Source organism: Odontesthes bonariensis, chromosome 3 (assembly GCF_027942865.1).
Source record: "Odontesthes bonariensis isolate fOdoBon6 chromosome 3, fOdoBon6.hap1, whole genome shotgun sequence".
In the NCBI taxonomy this organism is placed as follows: domain Eukaryota; kingdom Metazoa; phylum Chordata; class Actinopteri; order Atheriniformes; family Atherinopsidae; genus Odontesthes; species Odontesthes bonariensis.
In genome coordinates this window covers 25,354,314-25,378,748 of record NC_134508.1, presented here as the reverse complement: position 1 = coordinate 25,378,748, position 24,435 = coordinate 25,354,314, and the positions used below count along the sequence as shown (strand labels likewise).

General features: G+C 39.1%; 2 protein-coding genes across 2 annotated transcripts in view; one reads left to right on the top strand and one right to left on the bottom strand.

Moving 5' to 3' along the window:
* On the bottom strand, nt 1-1,546 carry gpx1a (glutathione peroxidase 1a). Its single transcript, XM_075461226.1, has 2 exons — nt 1,205-1,546; nt 1-653 (listed from the first exon to the last, which is right to left on the bottom strand). The coding sequence occupies exons 1-2, from the start codon at nt 1,427-1,429 to the stop codon at nt 303-305; spliced, it is 576 nt and encodes a 191-aa protein (XP_075317341.1). The 5' UTR covers nt 1,430-1,546; the 3' UTR covers nt 1-302.
* Nucleotides 1,547-2,081: 535 nt separating this feature from the next.
* The window catches only part of tex264b (testis expressed 264, ER-phagy receptor b), a 38,487-nt gene continuing 16,133 nt past the window's right edge, over nt 2,082-24,435 (top strand). The window contains exons 1-2 of the mRNA XM_075461225.1: nt 2,082-2,543; nt 7,495-7,713. Coding sequence (XP_075317340.1) covers nt 2,286-2,543; nt 7,495-7,713 — 477 coding nt within the window. The 5' untranslated portion in view covers nt 2,082-2,285. The remainder of the gene's footprint in view (nt 2,544-7,494; nt 7,714-24,435) is intronic.

The following is a 24,435-nucleotide window of genomic DNA, read 5'->3' as shown; positions in this document are numbered from 1 at the left end:
TGTGTATTGTATGCATTTTATATAAATGACAAAAGTTCTTTGTTAGATATAACATGTCTACCAAATTAAGATATTTGCAGTATACACAGTGGTAGAGTCAAACTTTTACATTTTCATCAGAAACGCCTTTCACAAAATGGTTTAAAAGAGTTGTCTTCATAGAGTAAATAGCCTGAAAACCATAGTGTATAGCACTGGAAATATTACAATCTTTGGCATGCTGTAGTTGACTTAAACTATGAACCCGTAAAGCATTATGAAACAGCCCAAACAGGTGTTTCTACTGAGTTTTGGATCACACTTTACTTGATTCTCTTTAGCAGCTCTTTAATATCGGCCTCGATGTCAATAGTGAGGAAATTTCTGCTGTAGCGCTTGTAAGGCTCCCCCTCAGCACTGACCAGGAACTTCTCGAAGTTCCACGATATGTCGTTCCTACAGACTGGACTCCAGATGATGAACTTTGGATCAGTCATGAGAGCCACAGACTCGTCACTGGGGAATGGGAGTTTTTCTTTCAGGTATACAAACAAGGGGTGGGCATCCTCTCCATTCACGTCCATCTTGTCGAGGAGCTGGAACTTTGGTTCAAAGCCATTTCCTGGACGGACGTACTTCAGAGATCTTAGGATTTCATCATTCTTGCAGTTCTCCTGTAATGGGCATACACCAAGATGGTTAAATTAATTTTGCAGCAATATTGTGAAGAGAGCAGGGTTTGTGTTTACGATCACAAAGAGAGGCCAATAGTTTAAAGTAAATACATTTCCTCTTTAAGTGTATTTAATTGCAGTTGGGTGGTACTTTTTCAGTACATCAACTGGGTGCATCAACTTTTTAGTCCTCATGGACAATTCAGATGGAAAAAAAAAAATGTAATTCAACTGCTTGAAGCAGCTTTTTGTTGGACACGTGATTAGGTCAAAGCTACTGAGCACCCTGGAATGCCATTTTGTTGCATGAATACTTTGAAGACACATTCCAATCAAAGCTGAATACCATTTTGAACGGATGCCCTTTAGTTGCAGAAAAGCATTTACAACCGATTGTATTCTAAGTTGAAGCAAATTATTAGGATCGACAAAATCTAAGTAGACAGAGAACATGCGTTCCCACAGAATGTCTACAGATAAATTCCATCGTTTCAGCTGGTCTAAAGTCTTGGACACATCTTTCGATCTAAATGAGGGGAAACGTGGCTTACCTGATGTCCAAACTGATTGCAGGGCACACCCAAAATAACGAGTCCCTCAGAAGAGTAGCGGGAATGGAGCTCGTTCATCTGGGTGTAATCCCTGGTTGTTGTTCCTCAGAGAGACGCAACATTCTCAATCAGGACAACCTTCCCCTTCAGTGCAGAGAAACTAAAGGTTTCTCCAGACAGCAGTTTAGCTGTCACATCGTAAAACCTTTTCAGGTTCCTTGCCATTTTGGTGAATCCTTTGAGTCGGACGGAGATTTCGTAAATTAAAAAGAGCTTTACTTCCTTCTGTCAACAAGTTTGCTTAAGATCCAGCCCTCACTTTATTTAAGGCGGAGCATATGCAAAACCACGCCCTTTTTGGCTTAATTTACTCTTATAAAGTTTTTTTTTTTTTTTACCCCATCAACCTCAACATGGATATATTAACAATTAAAAATAAGCAAAGAACCTGCTTTCATTATTGCAATTCTTGAAGAAAGAAATCGTCATAGAGCATCGTACTAAAGTGTTGTGGGCAGTACGATAATGCACTTATGCCAAGAAAACCTCCTAACTGGAGACCCACTAGGACACATGTTTGTCTCATAACCCAGTTCTTGTTCAATGAAAACGCTTTACACTATTAAGGTTCTACTCATTCCAAACAACCGGGAGAATTAAAGAGACAGATTTATACATATTAAGGAAATAACGGGTATCAATGAAACATGTATCGGTCAGTGCAAATTTAGATAAAAACAAAACCTTATTTTGTCCTGAACAACTCAAGTTTAGAGTGATTTCGTGTCAGTAACAATGTTAACAACGACACGTTTCCTTTTTAAGGCATTTCTAAATTCATTTGTTACGTTCCCCCTTTTGTCAGCATTAATGGTATCTTCCAGGAAGTCCCGTTCAAAGTGTAATCTGGTAGTTTATCGTTGTCCTAGTAAGAAAAACAGTTTAGGGAAGGACATGTACTTTTTAAAAAATGACAGAAATACATTCTTGAACGTGTCAGCTTCTTTTAAGAAATAATACAGTGTTGAGTGCTCGGAAGCAGCTAAATAACGATACCTGCTCCGGCTTTCGGTGAGCTATCATGCCAGACTGGTTTAGTCTGTGCGTGGTCATTATCCTGCTGGGGCTTTTGATTTTAACAGCGACTGGTTGTGTTTTATGTGCCGGGATTTTGACAGACGTTACTGTGCAAACTGGCTGCCCTCCTACAAAGAAGATAACTTTCGCCTACAAATTCAAAGAAGGACCTTACAAAAACTGCGGAGAACTTTTGAAAGAAGCTCACTCTGTTGGACCAGAACTCTCGTGTATCGGAGTGTTTTATGACGATCCCAAAAAGGTACATGTACAGACGTCCACTACACATCATTGCTTTAGGAAGAGTGGATTTTCCTAGCACATATTAGCAATGTCTTTCAGGACTTTGCTCTTGAATTGTATTACAATCAGGCAAGTGTTGAAAATGTAGATTATGCCATTGGCCGCTAGATGGCGGTGATGTCATTGTTTTAGAGGACACAGGTGAAAGAATACCGCCCCTCTCAGGAGGTTGTCATTGTTGTTTTACTCATCTAGTTTAAATGATCCTTTCCACAGTGGGCAGTCACTTGAGCTGTATCTCGTGTTGTCATGTTTTCTGTTTTACTCAGAGCATCATCATTCTTGCACATCTGTTCAAGGTGTGCTTTGTTTTGTGTATTTAGATGCCATGAAATATGGTCCAAGCACAGTGGATTTTTCATTCGAAGTTCCAGCTTCTTCCAAATGCATTGAATAATTTGCAGTATGTCCTTGTATGTAAACTTGTCGGTAGAAAAAACACAGGTGTTAAAGTGAGACATTATGTATGTTTGACTGGTCATGGTTATGTGATATTTTGTATCTAACTACTATTGTTCAACTGACACTATATAATTATATGAATGCGTCTTTGGATTTCTATAGCATTGCTTTTCTGGCTGGTTACACTGAATTCACCCTCTGACAGTGAGCTGACTGCCTTACCTTATTATTAAGCGTTTTCACAGCTGCATTTATTTGTATACATCTGAAATACCCCAGCATAGTTGTTTCCAATATCTCCAATAAAACGAGGCACCGATTATGAAATAAAAGTGAACTCCATTAAAACTGTTTCAGATAGATCAACGGTAAGACTGGTTATGCATCTGAAGCTGTCACTGTCTCCTTTAATCATCACTTCTAAGGCTGCTAACAGCACAGTTAGTCAGTTAGACCCATGTCTGAGACTCATTTATCCTAAAATCTTAGTCTTCATAAGCAGCAGGACGTAACAGCTGCTGGATCTGTTTTTCTCTGATACTTAATACTTCAAACTCAACGGGGTCTCTAAGATATTGTGGTTACTCCCATATTTCAAAGCGAGGCCAGCATGCGTTGACTTTTCATTAGGCTCTAGCAGACCAAGAAGGAATGGAACGAGGAAGGCATCTTGACATGAATTGTCAAACAATGAGTGCTGAGTAAAGGGACTGGAGATGCACGTAACAAGAGTGTAAAACAGAGACCTGCCTGATTTAATCTTTAGAAATAAGCCTCTGCCATGGCATTAACTAATACTGAATTTCATATGCCCTCAAAATGATACAATGATGACAGTTTGTCTTTCATATGATTTCAGTTGTGTGAAATGATAGATATCCACCTTCACAGTTGGATTCGAGCTGCCAGTGGAACTCAGCTCTTTCTGCAGTTAATATTTACCAAATAGTTGAATCCATTCCTCTCCAATAATTCACTGCTTTTTGTCAGCTGCTTGAGTTTTGTACTGTAGGGTGAAAATGGCGCAGAGAGAGTCCACTTTGTAATTGTTTAGTTTATGCCAATATGTTTATGTCAGTTTATGCCAATATGTTCAGTTACCAGTTTATTTGGTAAACCAAGTTACTAAGTGCATACAAAGAAAAGTTGTTGTTTATTCTGTCGTTCTTTTTGACGAGATGAGTTCTTTTATGATAAACTGCCAACAGACTGCATATACATACCAATAATCAAGAAGAAAAGTCACAAAGATGAAGCGTGCTATCAGTAAGAGTCTTGCTTTGTCCTTGTTATCTGAGATTTTTCTCTCACATGTTGTACCCTTACTTGAGGCAACATGTCGCTGTAGTTGTGTTAGTGGTCAGACCCAAACAAATTGATGTCTTGTACTGTGATCCCTCGGCATAAAGCGGCTTCAGTCGAGAGTGTTCTTATTTGTGGTTCTATGATGGTGGAATGAGCTCCCAGATCAGGGGGTGTCCTTTTCTACTTGAAAGAATTTTCTTGATCTTCTCTGAGAATGCCTCCTAGCCTAAATCCTCCAACACACTAACACGCCTAGCTTCCACTTATTTCCTCTTCTTGTTCTCTGTCTCTTAAAAAGATAGAAAAGCACAAGGATTTCACGCTTTCATACTGGAGCTTGATTGCTGTCCCTCATTTCGAAGTTGCTTCTGAAGTGAAAAAAAAAAAGGGGAAATTATTCAAATTAGACATTGAGGCATCGAGTCAACTACATTGTGATGTTATCCATGTCGGATACATTCATCTTTACTATTTTAAACATTTGTCTCTGAAATCTGCAAACAGCTGTGTACCAACTTAAAACAGTTCTGACTTAAGTGACACTGCTTAAACCTGCTGCCACAGCAACCTGATGGAATGTAACCAGAGTTTAGTAATGGACTCCTCTGAGCTCACCCTTTTGTTATGCACATCCTCTTTTTCTCTAGCCAGCAATTAGGCTAGCAGTGGGTTGTGGTTCTTCTGCACAGTCACAGCCAAGTCCTGATCTAAGTTAGAATAATTGGCGTAATGATTTTAGCTCATTAGCGTCCGAGCCTTAGGATGGCATTCGGTGGCTGCATCGGGAGCCCCAGAGAGTGCTCTCACATAGGAGCATTGGTATTCGCTGTCTAAATAGGGAGACTCTGTTCACTGATATTTTCAGTGGGAAGGATTCTTCAAAAGTGCTGCTGATGACGATAAGTGTGTACATGTCTAGTCTCATCCTTTGTTATCGGTTTTTCTCACTTTTACCTCCTTTAATCACTTCCTCTGGATAAACAAAAGACCTCAACGAGAACTTGAGTTGGTCCTGAGATGGTTGCCATGGACACAGGGCTAGAGCAGATCTGTCTGCTCCTTCATGGTTTAGCACACAGGCTCCACTCCCTAAACCCTTCTCCTCCAGCAGCCTCTTTACGGCTTCAAAGCCTGTGACCCAGTGGGCCCACTTCACCTCTGCTCCTCAGCCGTCCAACTCTTGAGTCCAACATTATCAGAGAGAGGCGATGGGGGTAGATCAGATAGTATTCTGTCAAACTCGATGCTTCAAGTAAGTGATTGAGGTCAGGGTTTACAGGCCCTGAGACGAGTTGTCTGAATAAAAAGCTGGAAAAGCGGCAAAGCGACATGTGTTTGCCCACTTTCTGAGACCAATGTCTGTGTCACAATGGGATGAAAGCTGTGGGGATGGCAGCTGGAGGAGGGGCTGCACAGGAAATATGTCAGCGGATTGTTGGTTATTTGGGGTGAATGATTCAATCTTTTTAACAATTGTCCTTCCAGAAAGAAAAACAAGAAAAAAGAAAGCAAGCCTCACGGAATCCGAGTGTGGATAACGAATGCTTTGTATGCTGGAGAAGATACTTGGCACCTTTTCTTTCTATCGCCTCGGCAAAGCCAGTTCAGCTGTTGTGCAACTGAGACACAAGAGGATGTGATTCCTTGAGTTGAATTCCACCACTTTTTGCTTCAGATGAGCTGTCAGTGTACTGAAGAAAGATCAAAAGACATCACACTTGTGTCATAACGAGTATGGATGGATGAGCCAAACAAAGGCTGTGGACAGAGACGTGCTGTTGCGGTAGTTGTTCTTCGGTGGAGATGCCTATATGAAGTCTGGTGCTGGTTAATAAATCAGCTTGATTTCCCACAGTGAGCGCTAAAACAACCACAGCTAGAAACCTTATGTTTAAGGTTTGTCTGATGCCCTGTTGGCATTTACAGTGAGATCAGTGAAATAATTTGCAGGATGTTTATTATCCGTCTCAAATAGACTTGATTTTTTTTTTTCTATCTTTTTTTTGCCAGACGAAGCCTTTGCTTTGTTGTCTTTGTTTAGTTCAGAAACGAATGTAGTTTGCCCTCTTCTGCACCATTTATGTATGTGTGCTGGTGTGACAGATTAGCTTGTTGTCCAGTGAGCTGTTGGTGCAAATCCTTTTGCCATCGCTGGTCTTTCATGTTGACAAATGCAGTTTCCTTCACGGAAACGTCGACAGTGCCTGAGAGCAGTACATTAATAGGTTTTGAGAACAAATGAGATAATTCCATCTTATGTATCACATGAGCCCTTCGTGGTGCTCATCCCGGCACAGAAGGAGTAAGTCTCTGTTGCCCCTGGAGGATTCATTTGTAAAAAAAAAAAAGTCTCCCTCTTCCTTCTAATGGCCACCAGGGTGCTCAAAATGGAGGAAAACACCATAATTGGTGTGCTGCCTGAAGCTTAGAATGAAGCTGAAATTAATGAGCATATTTCCTCTTACTTTGGCACCTCACTTACATCCCAAAAAAGTGCACGACCCCTCTGTTTTTAGAGACATTTACAATGGAAATGTTGATGAGAAAAGATATTTTAGACACAATCTTCTTCTTTTCACTGAGATGAGCAGCATGAATTAAGATTATACACCATATCGAAATGTTTCGCAATCAGTGGCTGCACAAAAAATATGAATAGACCGGAGGAATCTCCTGAAATGGTCAGATAAGACTTCATTTTGTCAGTGTTTTTCTGCCAGTGGTGTCAGATTTTGAGGCTTTTTGGGTTTTGAAATAATGAGACCTGGAAAAAGGATTTGTTGCTAGTGTGAGCCGGCAAGTTTGGGGCTAATTACCCTGTTGAACTGTACTGATTAAGATTACACTTTTAACTATTTTACTAAAGTATGATGACTTAATGCATTTGATTACCTGCCTAATGTTGAAAAAGGCCAGTAAAGCTGAGAAGTCCTCCACAGGGTGTAGATGTTTTTTCAGGTTCGACATCATGCATTTCCATGCTGTTAATATTGTTATTGTTGGTAGACGAGCTCAACACTCTGCAGTAATGTTGGAATCCTGACAGCTGAAGCAACATTGTCTAACTCTGTTCCACGTAACCAGTTATTCCACAACGCTGGTGAGCGCCTCCATTGTTTGATTTATCTACAAGTGTATGTTGCTTTCATGTTCTGTTGTATCATAAATCTTAATTTAGACGCATGTTCTCCCCTTCTTTATAGGTTTGTGGACCATGTCGTTATGCTGCAGGCAGTATTCTGAGTGAGGGGGAAGATAAAGTTGAGGAAGAACTCCTGAAGCGCTACAAGGCATCGGGATTTAATGTCTTTTCCTTACCCCAAGTCACACACGTGGTCACTACCTCATTCCCTCAAAAGACGTTTTTCTCCAGCCTCCTCAGAGTGAGACGAGTCTACCCACAGCTAGAACACTACATCAAGGTATTTACCGTTTTAGCTGAGTTTTGTATTTAATATTTTTGCAATACAGATTAACTTGTCAATGAATTCTTATTCACTTAAATAATAAAGAAAGTTTGAAAACTTCATTCAGGAAGATGTGACGTAATGAGAGTTAAATAGGAAATGCATTAAGCTTTAACTTGGACTAAGCGCTTTTTGGAATTGGAGTTGTAGAATAAACAAATAAACAAGCATTATGGGCTGTCGTCGGTATGCTTATTTATGTGAAAGAGGAAAAAGTAAAGGGAATGTGTGTGTTTTTGCAACAGGATAAATCTTTACAAAGTCCTGAGGTGGTCTTATGTGAATCATTAGCAAGTAAATCAATATGGAACCCCGTGATCATCACCAGCATATCTCAGTCATGCTGTTCAGGCAGCACAAAGCTAAAATGTGTTTTATGAAAAGTTGAGCTTGTCAAATGTTTTCATCACACATCCTCGGGCCTTCTTGGCAGCTTCCTCTGGGGGCTTGGGAGCCAGTGTTAGATGGTGTAGCAGGAAGAAATTCATAGTTTGTGAGAGAGCTGGTGACGCAAAGTGACACTGAACACAAAGAAGAAAGAAGGAAAAGAACAGTTTGGGCTCTTTATGAATTATCTCTCTGAGTGCTGCTTAAGGAATGCTGGGAAAGTGAGTCATTGTGATGAGCAGAGGGTTCTCTGAATGTGACGAAATTGGGAAGTGTGCTAAAACAGGTGTTGACGCTGCAGGTTGTCTCACTTGCTCTGCTGCACGGGTGTGATTGTATGTGCTGTCTGGCTGCTTCCACCATCTGCTTGACTGCTGTTTAAGCCAGGCTCCGCTCCAGTGGCACTTAGCCTGTCTTAAAGGTCATATTATAAAGCCAAGTTGGAGCTAGTTATAGTTGTAGAGCCCCATATGATAAAGTTCTCTATCACATTTGATTTCTTATAAAGTAACAGGAGTACAGACAGTTGCTGAATTAGATAGAATAATGTAATGGCTAATAATAACTGTTGTTTGGTGGTCTGATGCAACATTTATTTCCTGTACTTTTTTATTTACTTTAAGGTTTTCACAGCACAGGCTTTAGGACTCGAGAGAGAGAGCGCTTTGATCCCTATGTTTTGGCCACCCTGTTTTCATCAGGTATTTATTTAGGTCATTTTGTTCTTTTTTAGTTGGGACTTTATGAAAACCGCAGCATCATTAAAGTGGTTTGGTTGTACAACTTAAGAGATACCTTTCTTTGCATCACTCAGACAGCACTACAAACTGCCATCGAAATAAACATGAAGCTGAATCAACAGTTCTCTGACGTTGTTTCAGTTTAAAGGGACAATGAGCCCTTAAATGGAGCAGGTATCACTACTAGATCTGGCTGTACCATCTCATGTGAATGGTTCTCTGTTCTAATCCATTATATACCCGGCAGCAGTTATTCATTTTGCACCAGCTTAATTCCATATTCATCTTTTTTGTTTCTTCATTTTGTAGAAGAAGAGGGTAAAATTTATGTATGTGTAGAAATATATGCAAATAACCTCTTTTTCTAACTATTAGAAGGACAACCCATAATTCTGAATTTAATTTTCTGTAATAAAGTGGATAGAGGAATGAGGAGGAATGTTTTGGAAGTTTTTATTTCAGCAATATTTTCTAGCAATAGACAACACAGCTTGGCAAAACCCTTAAAATCAGGAGTATTGAGGGAAACTGTATTCTGAATAATACAGAGCTTTTTGGTAGAGATCCAGGATGCCAGATTCTCTTATATGTTAACACAAATGACAACTTTGGATTTAACTACAGGTTGAGCCAGAAGGTCTTTGACTTATTTATTTCTTTTCTTTTCTGACTGTAATATAGTATAAATACAGCTTTGTCATCTTACCTGCCAGGGCAGCAGGATTGTCATTCCCTGTGGTTTCAAATCACACTCTATGAGATAAATCAATTCAGTTGGAAAAACTCGCATTGAAATTCATTTCTGGCTTCTTGCAGTATGCTGGTATGTCGTTCCCTCGGATAGATTGACTTTTCTTGTCTTACATAATTCACCCAGTGTGGATTTCTACACTTGAAACATCGCTGTATGGAGGTAAACTTGAAGCAGGGGCTAAAGGGCCAACTGATGCACTACCTATAGTTAAAGTTGATCATAAGAAGAAAAGCTAGTCACTTGAAATGTAGGCATTAAAAGTCTGATGTTTATATTTTGAAAAAAGAGTTTGCATTTCATATTTGAACCTGCTTCAATCCCGGTAGGCTGAAGAATCTGTATCTGAAGTGGATGTTAAAACATTTTAAGCGTATTTTAAATCTACGCTGCCTGGCCAAGAAATACATTAAATGAATAAGTAAATAAATTCAGATTAAGAAACACCTGCTTTTGATAAGCCAAAAAAAGTAAGAGCCTCCCGTTTGAAACATAATGCCTTGATTGATATGTTTCAACTGGCAACAGTTTATTTAACTCGAAGTGAGTAGCTTCTCATTCCTGAAACAAATATGTCAGTAGAGGCATCCCGCGGGCGAGGAAAATATGTTACTCTCTTTCAGAAGTGTCAAACTGTTGGTTTGCATCAAACCAACAAAACATTGCTGAAACTAGCTGCTGGGTAAAGAAACTGCTCAAGACATTAATAAAACCTTAGGCTATATGATTGTGGTGAGCTGTTGTCTTTGAGAAAGAAATGCGGTTGGAATCTTGGTTTGCCACCAGACATCGCTTCAGCGTTCGCTGAAATCAAATCCAAGATAATTAGATGTAGAGCTCACAGAAATGTTTGATACCGACGGTAAAGGCGGTTCAACATGCACGATGCAAAGGGAACTCAAATTAATTGGACTAAAGAGAGCTGTGTAGTCTCACTGTGAGTGAGGCTTAAAAAAGAGAAAGGGGGAAGAAAAAAAGCTTTAATTTGCTGGGGAGCACAATGAAAATGTGACCCGATGAGTCGAGATTTACCCAGTGGCAGTGTGATTGGCATACGAGGTTAAGAAGAGCAGCGGATGAAGCGCTGCACCCATCGTGCCCACTGCACAAGCCTGCGAGCGCAGCGTTCTGATCTGAGGTTGCTTCAGTTGCTCAGGTCGAGATTCAGCAACATTACTGAATATGCCCCCAAAAACAGGTCAGCAGGTTACCTGAATATACCGAATGAACAGGTTTTTCCATTGATAGATTTGAAATGCATGCCCTCATGTAAGCTAAAGGTGGTCCAATATGATATTTCATAACTTAGAAAATGCCCAGGCAGAGTATCATAAAGCCAAAGTCCCTGTAAACATAACAAAATAGATAAAACCATCTATTAATTCATTAACAGGAAATATATCTGAAATATAAATAACAGAAGCAGATGAATAGAATAAGTTTTTAGTGGGTTTCTTTCTGTGAATTAAGTATTCTGTTGACAGCTGATATGTATCCCAAGTGGTGAGACCTTTTCAAACAAGCTCATCAGCATTTAGCACGCCAAGTTTGTCATGGCAGAATGATTTCTGTCTGTTAGACACTTTGAATCGCTGCCCCATGGCCAGGCCTGATATTTGCCTTGTCAGAACATTGATTGGCCGCAGTGTTTTTCTTCTGTGCCTTGGCTTTTTAGCGGTGGGCTACATCACAGACACCTCGGCATCTTGAGATTTGGTTTGAGCGTGGTGCCCAGGCCTGCAGACGGGAATGGGGACTGAAGGGGGGTGGGGGGGGGATTATATCGCTGACATTCACAGGGATCTAAAGGTTTGTGAAAGGCAGATGATGGAACATTTGTTTGCCGGAGGGCACTCAAGTTTCTTGCCAGCACTGAGGTTCTTAGCTGAATGTAAAGCAAATTTTCATTTGGTCTGTAGAAATGGCCTTTTTCATTTTTTTTTTAAGAAACCGTAACATAGTATAATGTGCATGAAGTCTTCCTTTGCATAGCAGAGAATCAAACCACAGTTTTGGGACGTGAGGCGCTGCCTCTTGCAATTCTTATTCTTGTCATCTACATGGGTGAGATTTAATTGAAGAAGAGCACAGATGCTTTTCCGCAGGGTTTGTTAAACATGCAGACATTTAGCTAACTGTGGTGTCCGTTCAGAAAGGTCAGAAAAGGTTGTTGGGTTTGAATGCTTCATGGAGACCGTCTAAGGCTGGAGGATGTATAAGAGGGGCTCAGTTGTGTATAAAGACTCCGAACGTCAAAAACCATTATTATCAAGAGGAAGTGCCTTTACATTCAAATGTATTTATTCTCATTAGTGGGGACAGGCATCATGAAGGGGAGATTAAATTCAAATCCCATGATGGTCACTTCTACGCCAAAAGTTGTATTCGACCTAAAATTTCTTATATACGTTGGGTCTGCTTTTGTTGTAACTCAAGACAGTTATGAGTCTTCCTTAAAGGGATAGTTCGCCTCTTTTGACATGAAGCTGTATGACATCCCATACTAGCAATATTATTTATGAACATTTTCTTACCCCCCGCTGCGTCCTGTGAGCCGAGTTCCAGCCTCGTTTTGGCGTTGATAAAGGTCATATTTTCTCTCTACCTTCGTATCACTGCGGGCTGTGTAGACCGTGCAGACCAAAGTGCAGAGTGAGCAGTAAACACCGTAACAGGTGCGGCTATAGGCAGGTGGCAGCGTGCAGTGATATGAAGGGAGAGAGAAAATGGCGCCAAGCGATTGTGAGATCTGACTTTTTCTGGATGAACGATTTTGTGATGCAAATGTATTACTCTTTTGAACGCATATTGTTTTGAGAAGCAAAGCGCTTTATTTTTGTGGCCCCAGCCAACTAGCTTCATCAACGCCAAAACGAGGCTGGAACTCGGCTCACAGTACGCAGCGGGGGGTAAGAAAATGTTCATAAATAATATTGCTAGTATGGGATGTCATACAGCTTCATGTCAAAAGAGGCGAACTATCCCTTTTAAAATTCCATATGAATGGTTCAAGATGTGCTTCAAATCCCCAAACAAATATGGCTTTCATACTTTATTTAACTATCCCTTTAAGGAGCCTAAATCTGACTTTTAAAGTGCTTAACTTGTATGTAACTTCTTTTTTCTTACCACAGACCATCAAAAACTAGGGTTGGGTTAAAACATTTTTTTAATTACATTTTTTCCAATTCAAATACATTTTCATTAAAAAATAAATAAATAAGAAATTCAACATTGATTAATAAAATCATTGAATCGTTTTTTTTTTTCTTTTTTAAAAATATTTGCCATTTTCGACGTCGTCTGGATTAGTCTCGCGTTAGTCTCTTTGCTCAATCTTTTGAGTTTCGTCTCTCGCAACTTTGAGCAACGAGATTTGTACACGTGTCAGGAGGAACCTTTGGTGTCTGTGAGGAGGCGACACTGACAGCTGCACCACCCCCTTCTGAAGGCAGATGTGTGACCAAGACGAGCCTCACGAAAGCAAAGAAAAACGATTTAAAAAAAAAAAAAAAAAAAATTGCAGCTGACCAAAAAGTTTAAGTAAAACCTCCTTTTATAGCCATGTCAAATTTGCACTGTAACTGAATTATTCAAATCGATATCGAATCGGAAATCAAACTGCATTGCAACCTTCTCGGGAAGGGGGGTGAATCGAGCCAGGAAATCGATAGCATTCAGATTGCTAATCATTTGGATGAGGGGAAGCTTGCTCATAAACCAAAGGAGTGTAATTACATTCTGTCAAATTGCAGTCTAATTAGTTAAGAATTACTACTAATTACTTAAGAAATGGAAGATTAAAACAACTTCCAATTTTGGTACCAGAAGCTTTTAGGTTACTATTTATGGTCCTTGCAGAATGGACTAATTTCATCTTAGGGGGCTTTAGTTGCATGTAGGCAAAACCCACGGACGAATATGCGATTTCAGAAGCAACAGATTCTGTGTTATAGGACAACTTGGCTTTTTATTAGCCTTTTCATTTATGTGTAATCGAGATAGCTAAGTCATCAGTCAGAGTAGCTGATATGGCTGTATATTGATTTGTACATTTGTATTTTTTGAATAAAATTATATCTTATAAAATTAGAATTATAAAAATATCTAATTGTCTAAACTGAATATGTTTTGGTTTCAGATTGGTTACCAAAATATCAGCATTTTCATTAAAAAAAAAACCCAGAAAGTAGTCACTAAAAGGCCCATGTCTGAAAAAATAAAACACATTAAACACACTTGTGTTTATTTTCCTTCTTTATCTTTATATATTTGTTTCCATCCTGTTTGAACCTTTTGTAGACATCACTCTTTTGAACTATTTGATCCGACTCCCTGCTGGTGTTTTGTAATCAAAAACTGCTTGTCCCCATTTGGAGCAAAAAGTGTGGGAATATGTGAGCATTTAAAATGACTTCATATGCTTAACTTCTAATTGTGCAATGAAGAAACTTAGCTTTTTGATATCTTTGTTCAGCATGAAACCATATCAATTCCATTAGTGTAATTTCTTCTGCAGGAGAGAAGGTTTTCGTTTTGAATGTTGAATCGGTATCTTTTGTATATATGGTTTTATTTTGAACTAATTAGTCATATTAATATGCTAGGTCAATGGTCTGCTTTTATCAAGTGTGTTGTATCACGACCCTGCGAGCTAACTCTTCCCTCAGGAGCCTCTGTGGAGTTTGCTCGTCAAATGTTCAAACATGACTTTCATCCACCAGCAGCTGGGAATTTACTGTTGGTGTTAAATGTCACATCTCCATATGATTGATCTGATTTAAACTTTATTCACTGTTGCACTGTCGCTCTGAATTAAGATCAGGCGGTGGGGTGTTATTGCATTTTTGGAGGGGTGGTTATTTTTATATATGGGACAAAAATGGGACAAATTGTTTTGGGCCTGTAGCCGCCTTATCAGTCTGTTAGGATGCGACATATCAAGCAGTCCTTAAAAGAAGTGCGCCGTCTACTTTTATTTTATTAGTCTGTGATTGTGTATTATATGTGCGCCATGATCATTCTCCTTGAAATGTGGAGACGGAGAGGATTGTATGCCGAATGAAATGATTGGAGAAGTTCCATGAATAACAGATGTGGCGAAGCGTGATGGTGATGTAAATGACCTTAAACGAAAAGAGATACAGCACATATGGTGTTGTCTTTATAGCTGCTGTATGCACAAACATTGCAGTATCCCAATCTGTCGGGAGAAAAAGCAGATGATCAGGTATAAAAGTATAACTTTCATCCAACAAGAGCTGAAGTGTCTGCTGGCATTTTTTTTTTAGATGGGAGGATTCACCATGTCCAAACATCTTTCACAAACTGCCGAATTTGTTGCTGTGTTTATAGATCTCCACTTAAACACCATCTGTGATCATGGCTCGGCTATGAAAAAGAAGAGAAAAGGAAAAAAACAAAACACACCCGTACGACACTTGTTCTCTGTCGGCTGAATTATTCTAACAATTTGGCTGTGTCTTTTTGTTGAGACAGACATGCATATTAGATTAATTAGCTTCGGTGTCCTCTTGAGGGATTTTCTGAAAAGCAATTCAAGAGGCAATTTTAAACCATTCAAGTATAAGTCTGGCTACAGGGTGGGGGTGTCTATCTAAGGTGGGGAGTTCTGGGTCCTCGGTGATAGGACGCAAAGAAAATGGAAAAGATAAAAAGGAGGCTTGAGACTTAACAGCTCTGTTCAGCTCAGTGACTTCCAGATAGTCCTTGGTCATTTGTCAGGGTCGAATAAGTCTTTGTAAAGACTGTTGTTGCTTGAGTGACACCTGGATAGTTCATCCTGGCAGCGGCTACTGTCACTCATTATGTTCTCAGACCCTTTGAACCATTTTTCTCCCTCAGCTCTTTGAAATGAAATGAAGACTATAATAAGGCTGTGGAGATACAATGTTCCATTATTCGGTGCTTTATGTAAAGCAGCCAGAGTCCGACAAGACTGCTGTACTGTTAAGGAATCACTATTGTCATTCCTCTGATATGACATTCAGAATAACCACATGGCAAAGCAAAACATGGCTGATATTGGGCATTAATGTTGGAGCTTTAAGAAGTAAAGCAAAAGTGATAAAGGGAAAGTCAGGGATTGCTAAGGATAGGAAGGTCATGTGCCTCTCATGGAGTAGTATCCTATAATCTTACAGATTGCTGTTATTATCACACCAGCAACTCTACAGGAAACTGTCAAATGTCACTATCGCCTGAATGACACATTCTGTGCGAATGTTGGCACCGCAGTGCCTCTTGAGTCACACGTGAAGTATTTTAATCGAACAAAAGCGTCATTCTTCAAGCCAGAACCCTGTTTTCACTTTAAGATTTAATTTCGAATGGTGTTGAACACCATTTTTATTGAAAAAATTGTTTCATACAGTACATGTCAGAATTTCTGGCATCCCTGATTTTATTTTACTTATTTTTTATTTTTTTTTTATTTTTTTTTTAGAAATGTACAAAAAAAAAACCCTGCTGGAGTGTGTCCATCCAGCGAAATATAGAAACAGAAACATAAGATATACCCCAAAATACAAATATATGCACACCTCACTAATATTTTGTTTCAGAACCTTTTGAGAACATCTAATTGTTTCTTGGAGCCAGTGACACTACCAGCTTCTTACACCTGTCAGCTGGTATCCAATATTCCATTCATATGTGTTCAAGGTCCTCCAAGACTGCAGGAATCCTTTTTCACGAGATTGAATTCTCGTGCCATTTAAAGCGATACTCCGGAGTAGATTCAACCTGGGGTCATTTGAACCGTGACATCCAGCCAAGTAGCCCACCCGCAGTTTTTTCGATATTGGCTGAACATCAGCTGAGTTATTGAGTTATCCCGAATAGCTTCGTACAAGCGTTAATGGATCCTGGCAGTATCTCCAAAATTACCACACTAAAATCACATGCCATGACACCAAACTTCTACAGTAGTACAAATATGGTCTGTACTCACAAAACGATGCATTTGAAAGTTTGTACATAGTCCAGGAGTTTATTATTATCAACACAAGCCTGATAGCTTTTTTGATGCTAAAGCTGCGTCGACGTCACTTCAGGGAGCTGGGAGCTTCAAAGTAAGATGAGGGTTGATCTACTACTGTAGACAACAAAGTATATGCTATATTCTACATGTTTTTTTATGAATTTTTATGTTGTAGAGTTGTGAAATTATTTTATCAATGGAGAAATTGAGCAGCCTTGCTTTGTTGTCTACAGTAGTAGATCAACCCTCATCTTACTTTGAAGCTCCCAGCTCCCAGAAGTGACGTCGACGCAGCTTTAGCTGCAGAGAAGCTATCAGGCTTGTGTTGATAATAATAAACTCCTGGACTGTTTTCAAACTTCCAAATGCATCGTTTTGTGAGTACAGACCATATTTGTACTACTGTAGAAGTTTGGTGTCATGGCATGTGATTTTAGTGTGGTAATTTTGGAGATACCGCCAGGATCCATTAACCCTTGTATGAAGCTATTCGGGATAACTCAGTAACTCAGCTGATGTTCGGCCAAGATCGAAAAAAACTGCGGGTGGGCTACTTGGCTGGATATCACGGTTCAAATGACCCTAGGTTGAATCTACTCCGGAGTATCGCTTTAAGTGCTACTGCTGCTGTTTACCAACTGAGCAGATAATCTTTAACCAGCGGTAAATATCCTACATTATATATTGCCATTAGCGCCACGCTTAGCACATGCTTGACTGAGAAAGCCTCAATGAAAACAATAAAGTTTTATTTCCTCCATTTTAAAGGTTGACCAAGATCGCTGTTACAGCTACGTATGCTCTCAGGCTGCCAACATCTCAGCCCAGCCCTTTCACACTTAATGTAGAGGCAGGGAAATTGATGAGTGTCGCCATGCTGATACAAAGTCAGTCATGAAAGGCTTGCATCCTTTCCCAACAGTGTAAGACCTAAGAAAAGACCCTAAGAATGAATGCAAGCCAAAACCATTCAGGTCTTACCAGGTGGCATGTTTATGTTTTATTCTGATCAGTTTAGAAGTTTATTCCCATTATCTGCATGGAGCTTACAAAGACACAAAACCCTACATTTATTCTATCTGGTATTTCAGATATTCAGCACTTGTGTTAACACTTAAAGCCAGTGTAGTGAACGTGTTTCCTCATAAAAAAAATTGGTTCAACAGTTGATGATGGAATCGACTAATGATGACATTGATTGGCAGTATTAATAGTGGCATTGATATCAATGAAATCCCCTTCCTAAGCTGCTATACTTGTCAATATTGATTATTTTTCACTCCATCACAAAGCAGAGAAGCTTCTGTCTTTTCCAAATGCATGGAAAAGCTAAAGCACCAGAGCCACCGAGAGCTGCTCTCAGTGCGGAGAGGGTGCAGAACCATGCTCAACGTGCAAATCCTTCACAGACCCATTTAGATGACCATCTTCGAATCGCTCCATCATTCGGAGCCTGAAAGAACTATTCAATAAAAAAAGAACCACAGTGCTGTGGCCCAGTTCCTTACTGTCCATGAGCAGTCCTGCCAAATCCGAGACGTAAACCACCGACCGTACATCGGTTAGATTTAAAAGCAACAACTGAATGTTCATAAATGAGATGAAATTGTAATACTTTAAGAATCTAAGCTTGAATTTAGCACTTTGTCGCTACATTAGCATCAATGTATTTGAATTGGACCATCTTCTCTAGTGCTTTTTTTAGGATTATTATTCAATCGAATAAAATGATTGGAAGCCGTGAACAATCGGAATATGAAAAAAAAAATTGAATTGGAATTGAAAGACCATAAAGATTGCAGGTTAATGCTTTTATGAAAGATGCACTAGAATCTCAGACTCATCTGTTGGCGGTAAAGATACATATTTTAATATCTGTGAGAAATGGTTGGTTCTGTTTTCCATTTTGTGTTTTTCTTTGTTCGGAAAAGTTACCATGTCCTTTGGTGGGAAGGTGGAGGACACGGTCATGTTATCTGTAAGATAAACGGTCTCCCTGCAGACACAGAGGGCCGCTGCTCACATCAACCATCAGTAAGTTATTGCATTCGAGGGCTTCTTAACTTTCTGAGTAATTCATTTTCCCAACAGCGTTTAGAAGGAAGATGTCGTTTTTTTTCCCTCAAAATTTGAGAATCTTTAATGAACACATAATGATGCATGTGCTATTTTTCTTTAAGTGTACTTCAGTTCTTTCTCTGCTCTGAGCATTATTTAAGAGAAATGCGCTGTATACATCTTTATATGCACTGATCCATGTGGACAGTAATCAGACAACTAATGTACCTCAGGAAAATTGACCAGAATGACCCTAAAATGGGAACTAGACTGAAAAAAGAGATAGATCTGTTGTATTTTAATGGCACATGCTTCTCAGCCTTAGTACCATCAGTGAATGTCCTGTACATTAAAGAAATTTGCACTCATCAATTCACTCATCCACTCTTTCCTTTATTGGGCATTCACTACGGGATCAGGGCAAACAGCTGTTGATACATTACCGTTACAACTTGCACCAGATTTCCATCGTTATTTTTTTCATCATAAAGTAAACACCAGCAGCACCGCACCATATCTTGAGGCCATGGACACTACCTTGCTGTTTTTAGAGAAGTAAATGTTGTTCCTGACATATCTCTCCACAGCACCAAAACAAAACCTCATTAAATAAATCTGTGCACACACAACTTTATTTCCAACTTATTGTGGCTGTACTATCCACCCAGTTATGTAGTATGTAATTATGTTATTCTAAATTCTACACTTCAGTATGCATTATTAATTGTAAATTAACTTAATGCATATCAGTCCTCCACAGTCGTTTTTGCTCCTATGCAAACATTCCATAAGCAAGGTACTTAAAATTGTATTGCTAACATGTTCACTAACTGGACTAAACAGATACGGTCTGAAATATGGGACCAGTTGCAGTTTTAATTTTGAAATCCTGCTTTTCAGGCGGAGGAGAAGATGAGCTATTGCATGGTTGGGACATATGAAGAGTAATATAATAATCATGCTGTTGTGTTTTGTTAGAGTGGGACAGGCTGCAATGCATGATAGTGTCTGTTAGTTATTGTAAAATACAGAGTCTGTACAATACATGGCGTGAGTCTTGTGATGGATTTGTTGTGCACTACATGGTGGACGAAATTCATTGTTCAAGGTCCTACAAAATGTCTAATTTACCACATAACGGACTGAATAGTGGGCAAACACAGCGTGTGGCTGAACAGTAATAGACAGTTGTTTATTCTAAACCTACAGTCAAATAATTGAATTTATTATATCTTGCATATTTCAATACTTGTATATTTCAAGTGGATTCATTTGTGAGACCATTTTTCTTTTGAGACTTCAGCAACGCTACAAAAAAGATAATCCAGTGAATTAGGTTATGATTGTTTTTGGGAATTTACACAGTTAGCCACATTGTGGCCAAAAAATGTGATTACAAGTTTTGTAAAAATTTTCGAATAGACTAGCTTTTACAATAGCTTCCACAGGATTTGGCTTTTAGGTGAAATTAATGATATAGACCCCTCGCCAACAGGAAACCAATGGGTTCGGTTGCTGAGAGTCGAGGCTCAGGCAAGGAGGGCACTCGTGCATATGTTCTAGAATTCTAAAATTGCAGACGGATCTGGATCTTTTATTGCAGGACTTATGAGGTTTCATTTAAATTAATAGTTTGAACACCTTAGTCAGTTTGCTGATAATCAGTGCAAATGTGCACTTAAAAAAAAAAAGAGAAAGAAAGAATTTAGCACCTTTTGAAGTTGAGCTTTGTCAATTTGTCAAAAACTCTCCGTGCTTCCTTTTCGCCTCTTTCGAAAGAGTTGTTGTCCATAAGAGGAGATGGAAAAGCCAAAGTCACATCACTTCTGACTCACAGACACGTCACTCCCGTGACTGATCATTAAAGCAATTCGCTGTTTTTTTGCTTCCAAATATCAGACATGACCAGTGCTAATAGAAATGAAACATTACAAACAACCTACCCAGTTAAAAGTTTTTCTCTCTTCCTCCAAGCTTTGTTCCTGGTTGGTAAGTACTTTTCTGTTTATTACAGCCATCCACACATTATTCTACACGGCCACCAGCTGGCAAGTATATGCAGACTTTTTTTTCTTTTTGTTTATCAAAGCTAATTAATAAAAACAAGCCTGATGCACATTCCCTGTGAGGTGACATTTCCATAGTTCGCCTGATATTTATCTCACCACTGGAAGGAAAACCAGCTGGTGACGTGTCATTTGGTGAGGCAATATCCATTTCTCCTTTATTTGTTCATGACGGCATGCTTAACGGCTAAGCCCATTCTGTGGGAGGTTTGAGGTTTAATCCAGTTTGATTCCTTTATAATAAAAAAAAAGAACATGGCTGCATCCTCAGTAGCTGTATTCTCAATCGAACAGCGTATGAGAAAAACTCGGATTTCTAATATAAATGAAATATTCCAAAAAGTTGTTATTGTTGGGGGAGAAGAAAGTTGGTTTATTGGTACAAGGGGGAAAAACATTCAGTCAAAGTCAAATTAACTTTTATGGCGAAGTTGTTATAATAATAATTGCATTCATTGTTTGTTTGTTTTTACATTTTACACAGTGTTCAAACTTTTTTTGGGAAATCTAAGCCATAAAATGTTTTTAATGATAAAGTTGTCTCGTAGCCCCGAAAAGAGGCTTGCTGGTTCGTCTCGGCTTTGTGGCACGTGCATTAATTTTTAATGTCTTCCCACCCCACATTAACATGGAGACATGTATGGACGGTGACGGCTGAAAAAGTTCATTTACTGGCCAAGTCAGGTCCTGAATCCTTTTCTTTTCTTTTCTTTTTTCTTTTTTTTTTTCTTTTTCTTTTCGTCATGAAAGTTGGTTGTTAGGTTTAATTTATCTGCTTTTATGTTTGATTATGCAAATGGCTGAGTAGAAAAAGCTTGAGCAGTGGTATTTGTCTTTTCTGGGGTATTATAAATTACACTCAGTATACGTATAAACCCGTCCTCTTTGCAGATTAGCTGAAAGTACAATTATGGGGAGCACTCATCTCCCGCTTTCCATCAGTTTTTCTCTTTACTATCGTTAGCAGTCTTTGTTTTTTTTTTGTTTTTTTTAGCCTTTCTCCTCTTGAGGCAAGCAGTAATTTTTGAGGCTGACACTGCTGTTTCTTTTCTTTCTTTTTATCCATCTCAGTTCTCATTTCTCAACTGTTTTTGCCCTTTCTCAATCTATTTTTCCTCCTCTCTACCTATCGTCTTCTTCATAAATTCTCCACTTTCTGCCTTCTAAAGACTCGCTCTTTTTCTGTAAGGTACAGAACACGTGATGACCTCTGGGATTTGGATTCACTCTCATCTTTGCTTCTTTCAGATGGTCAGATACGGGGAAAATGTGAATTGTTTTGGTTTACTCCCTCGGGGCTCTCTGTAAAATATTATTTCAAAAAACAACTTTGCGCAGCAGAAAAGTTGCCTGTGAAGTTGAAGCTGACCTGAGAATGAATAAGCATAAAGATTAGTCACTGTGATACTGCAGTCACAGGTTTCTGGTCCTTTCTTGCAAATTATTTGGTACATGAACCCGACAGTTGCTTAAGAAACAGCTTCCTATGTGAACTAAAATTCATCAAGCTCTCTTGAAGTATCTCCCCTCTTTACGTTCATGTTACTTTGTGATTATGCATGAGCAGCATGCGCATGTTGCTCAGCCTGATACTTGACATTTCTAACAGTTGGGGTGTTATCACCAGTACCAGTAAAGGGCAGGGCTCAGTGGAAACCTTTGTTTTCTCTATGACAGACGCCCTGTCTACTGCTGTGGGGAGGTGAATGTCCTTCAACTGAGCACATACAGTTTTACTTTTCTCCATTTCATAACATTGTAAATTGTCTTTTGGCTTTAAGCTTTAGGTCTGTCAAAAAGGCTTCATATTGACCACAGTTGAGTGGTCAATATAGTTTCCCCCCCGATGACCCCAATGACATTTTGGTCAGCACTGCTCACCGATCTATATAGGGAGTATAGGGAATTATTCACTGAGTCTGGTCCATTTTTTTTTTTCTTTATCACAAGTTTCTTGTGTTTACCTTGAATTTTAAAAACTATCAAATGGGTTAGCCTGAGATTTTGTCCCGTTATTCATTCTCTCTTGTGGATTGGGTTATGTTGGTAATCCCTGTTTGTTTGTTTGTTTGTTTGTTTTTCCTCTACCACCACTTCCAGGCTAAGTGAATTTATGATTACTTTAGATAACTAAACCTATTTTTATTTTATTTTGATCATATCCATTTGTTTGTCAGCCCATCTGCAAAAACGTATCAGGCCAGTTTACATGAAAAAAGGCTGTCATGGAGTGAGGGCAGAGGGCTGGTTGTGTCAGTCAGTCTAATACAACAAACCTTTTCTAAGATTTTGTTTTTGGATTTTTGGTTTGTGTGCTTCCAGGTTTGGCTAATGGCATTTTGTGTTATAATGTATCTCTTGCTTTTGGTCAGTTTTTGGGGCTACTGCCTTGGCATTGCAAGTCACTAAAGTTGGTATAGATAAGATCAAGGCAAGCGGATGAAATGTCTGCCGAAACTCCCAAACAGGGAGGGAGGTCAAATCTGTGCAACCCTTTGATCTATCAAAACCACACTTGGTACATTGACTGTGTGGACCATGTTTTGGTTTGACATTTAACATCAAGGCTGTAATAAGAAATACTGCATTTTACTGTATAAATAAACTTATATATTGTATATATCGTGTTTAGTGCTAATTAGCTAAATTAAAAATGCTAATTGGTAAACTAAGATGGCAAATTTTAACATCCAAACATCAGCATGTGCATGTCATTGTCAGTGTGAGCTCCCGACAATGTTAGCAATTAGCTCAGAACACACTTCCTACAAATATAAGAGTTGCTCTCAGCGTGGATAGTGTGGGTGTACAATTATGTTAATGGTTTTTCTGATATTTGATAGCATAAACTATTAATTGCGATTAAAAACAGATGACTCATCAGATAATGCACATTATCAGTTTCAACACTCTTTTATATATACAGAAGCAGAGAGGAAGACCAAGCTTGAAAAACAATCTTTTAAAATGATCTCACGATAACTAAGGAATTGTATCATAATCTTGAGATAACGAAGAAATTGTTAACTGAGTTTTACACTTTGTTTGTTCAGCCAAGTAAAGTTTGCTTCCACTTTAACTGCAAATACTGGGATCGCCTGAGGGGCCGCTGCTGGCTGAAGCACAGCAGACACTTATCTATGGCCACAGATGCCTCTGTCTGTGGTCAAGAGACATTTACTAAACAAACAGAATTACACATGCAAGCCTTGACTTAATGTCATGGTTTCTCCCTAAGTCTCATGATGACGGCATTAATTTATGATGAAATTAGCTGTTAACACAAGAGGCGCATATTTTCATAATCACCCTGGGATCTTGAGGAACCATTTTTTTCCGGTTCACTATATATTGTGATCTTAAGCAACCAACAGACTCATTTCTTGAGAAGGAAATTTTAGCTTTGTTATCTGATGATTTTAGGAAAAATCCACTCATGATCTCAAGATAACACTAAAATAGTTTGTTGCAGGTAAGGGTGCTCTCAGCTCTGTGGAAGGGAATATGAGTTTACAAAATTTAAAAAATTGATGGCTCTATGCTGGGGATTGCTACAGCCTTTGGAGCTGACGGGAAGGGGGGGAAGAATACTGCACAAAATGCTAAAAGTAATGGACAACTCTATACAACCCTACACAAAATATTGATTAAACAATGAGCTTGTCTTCAGTC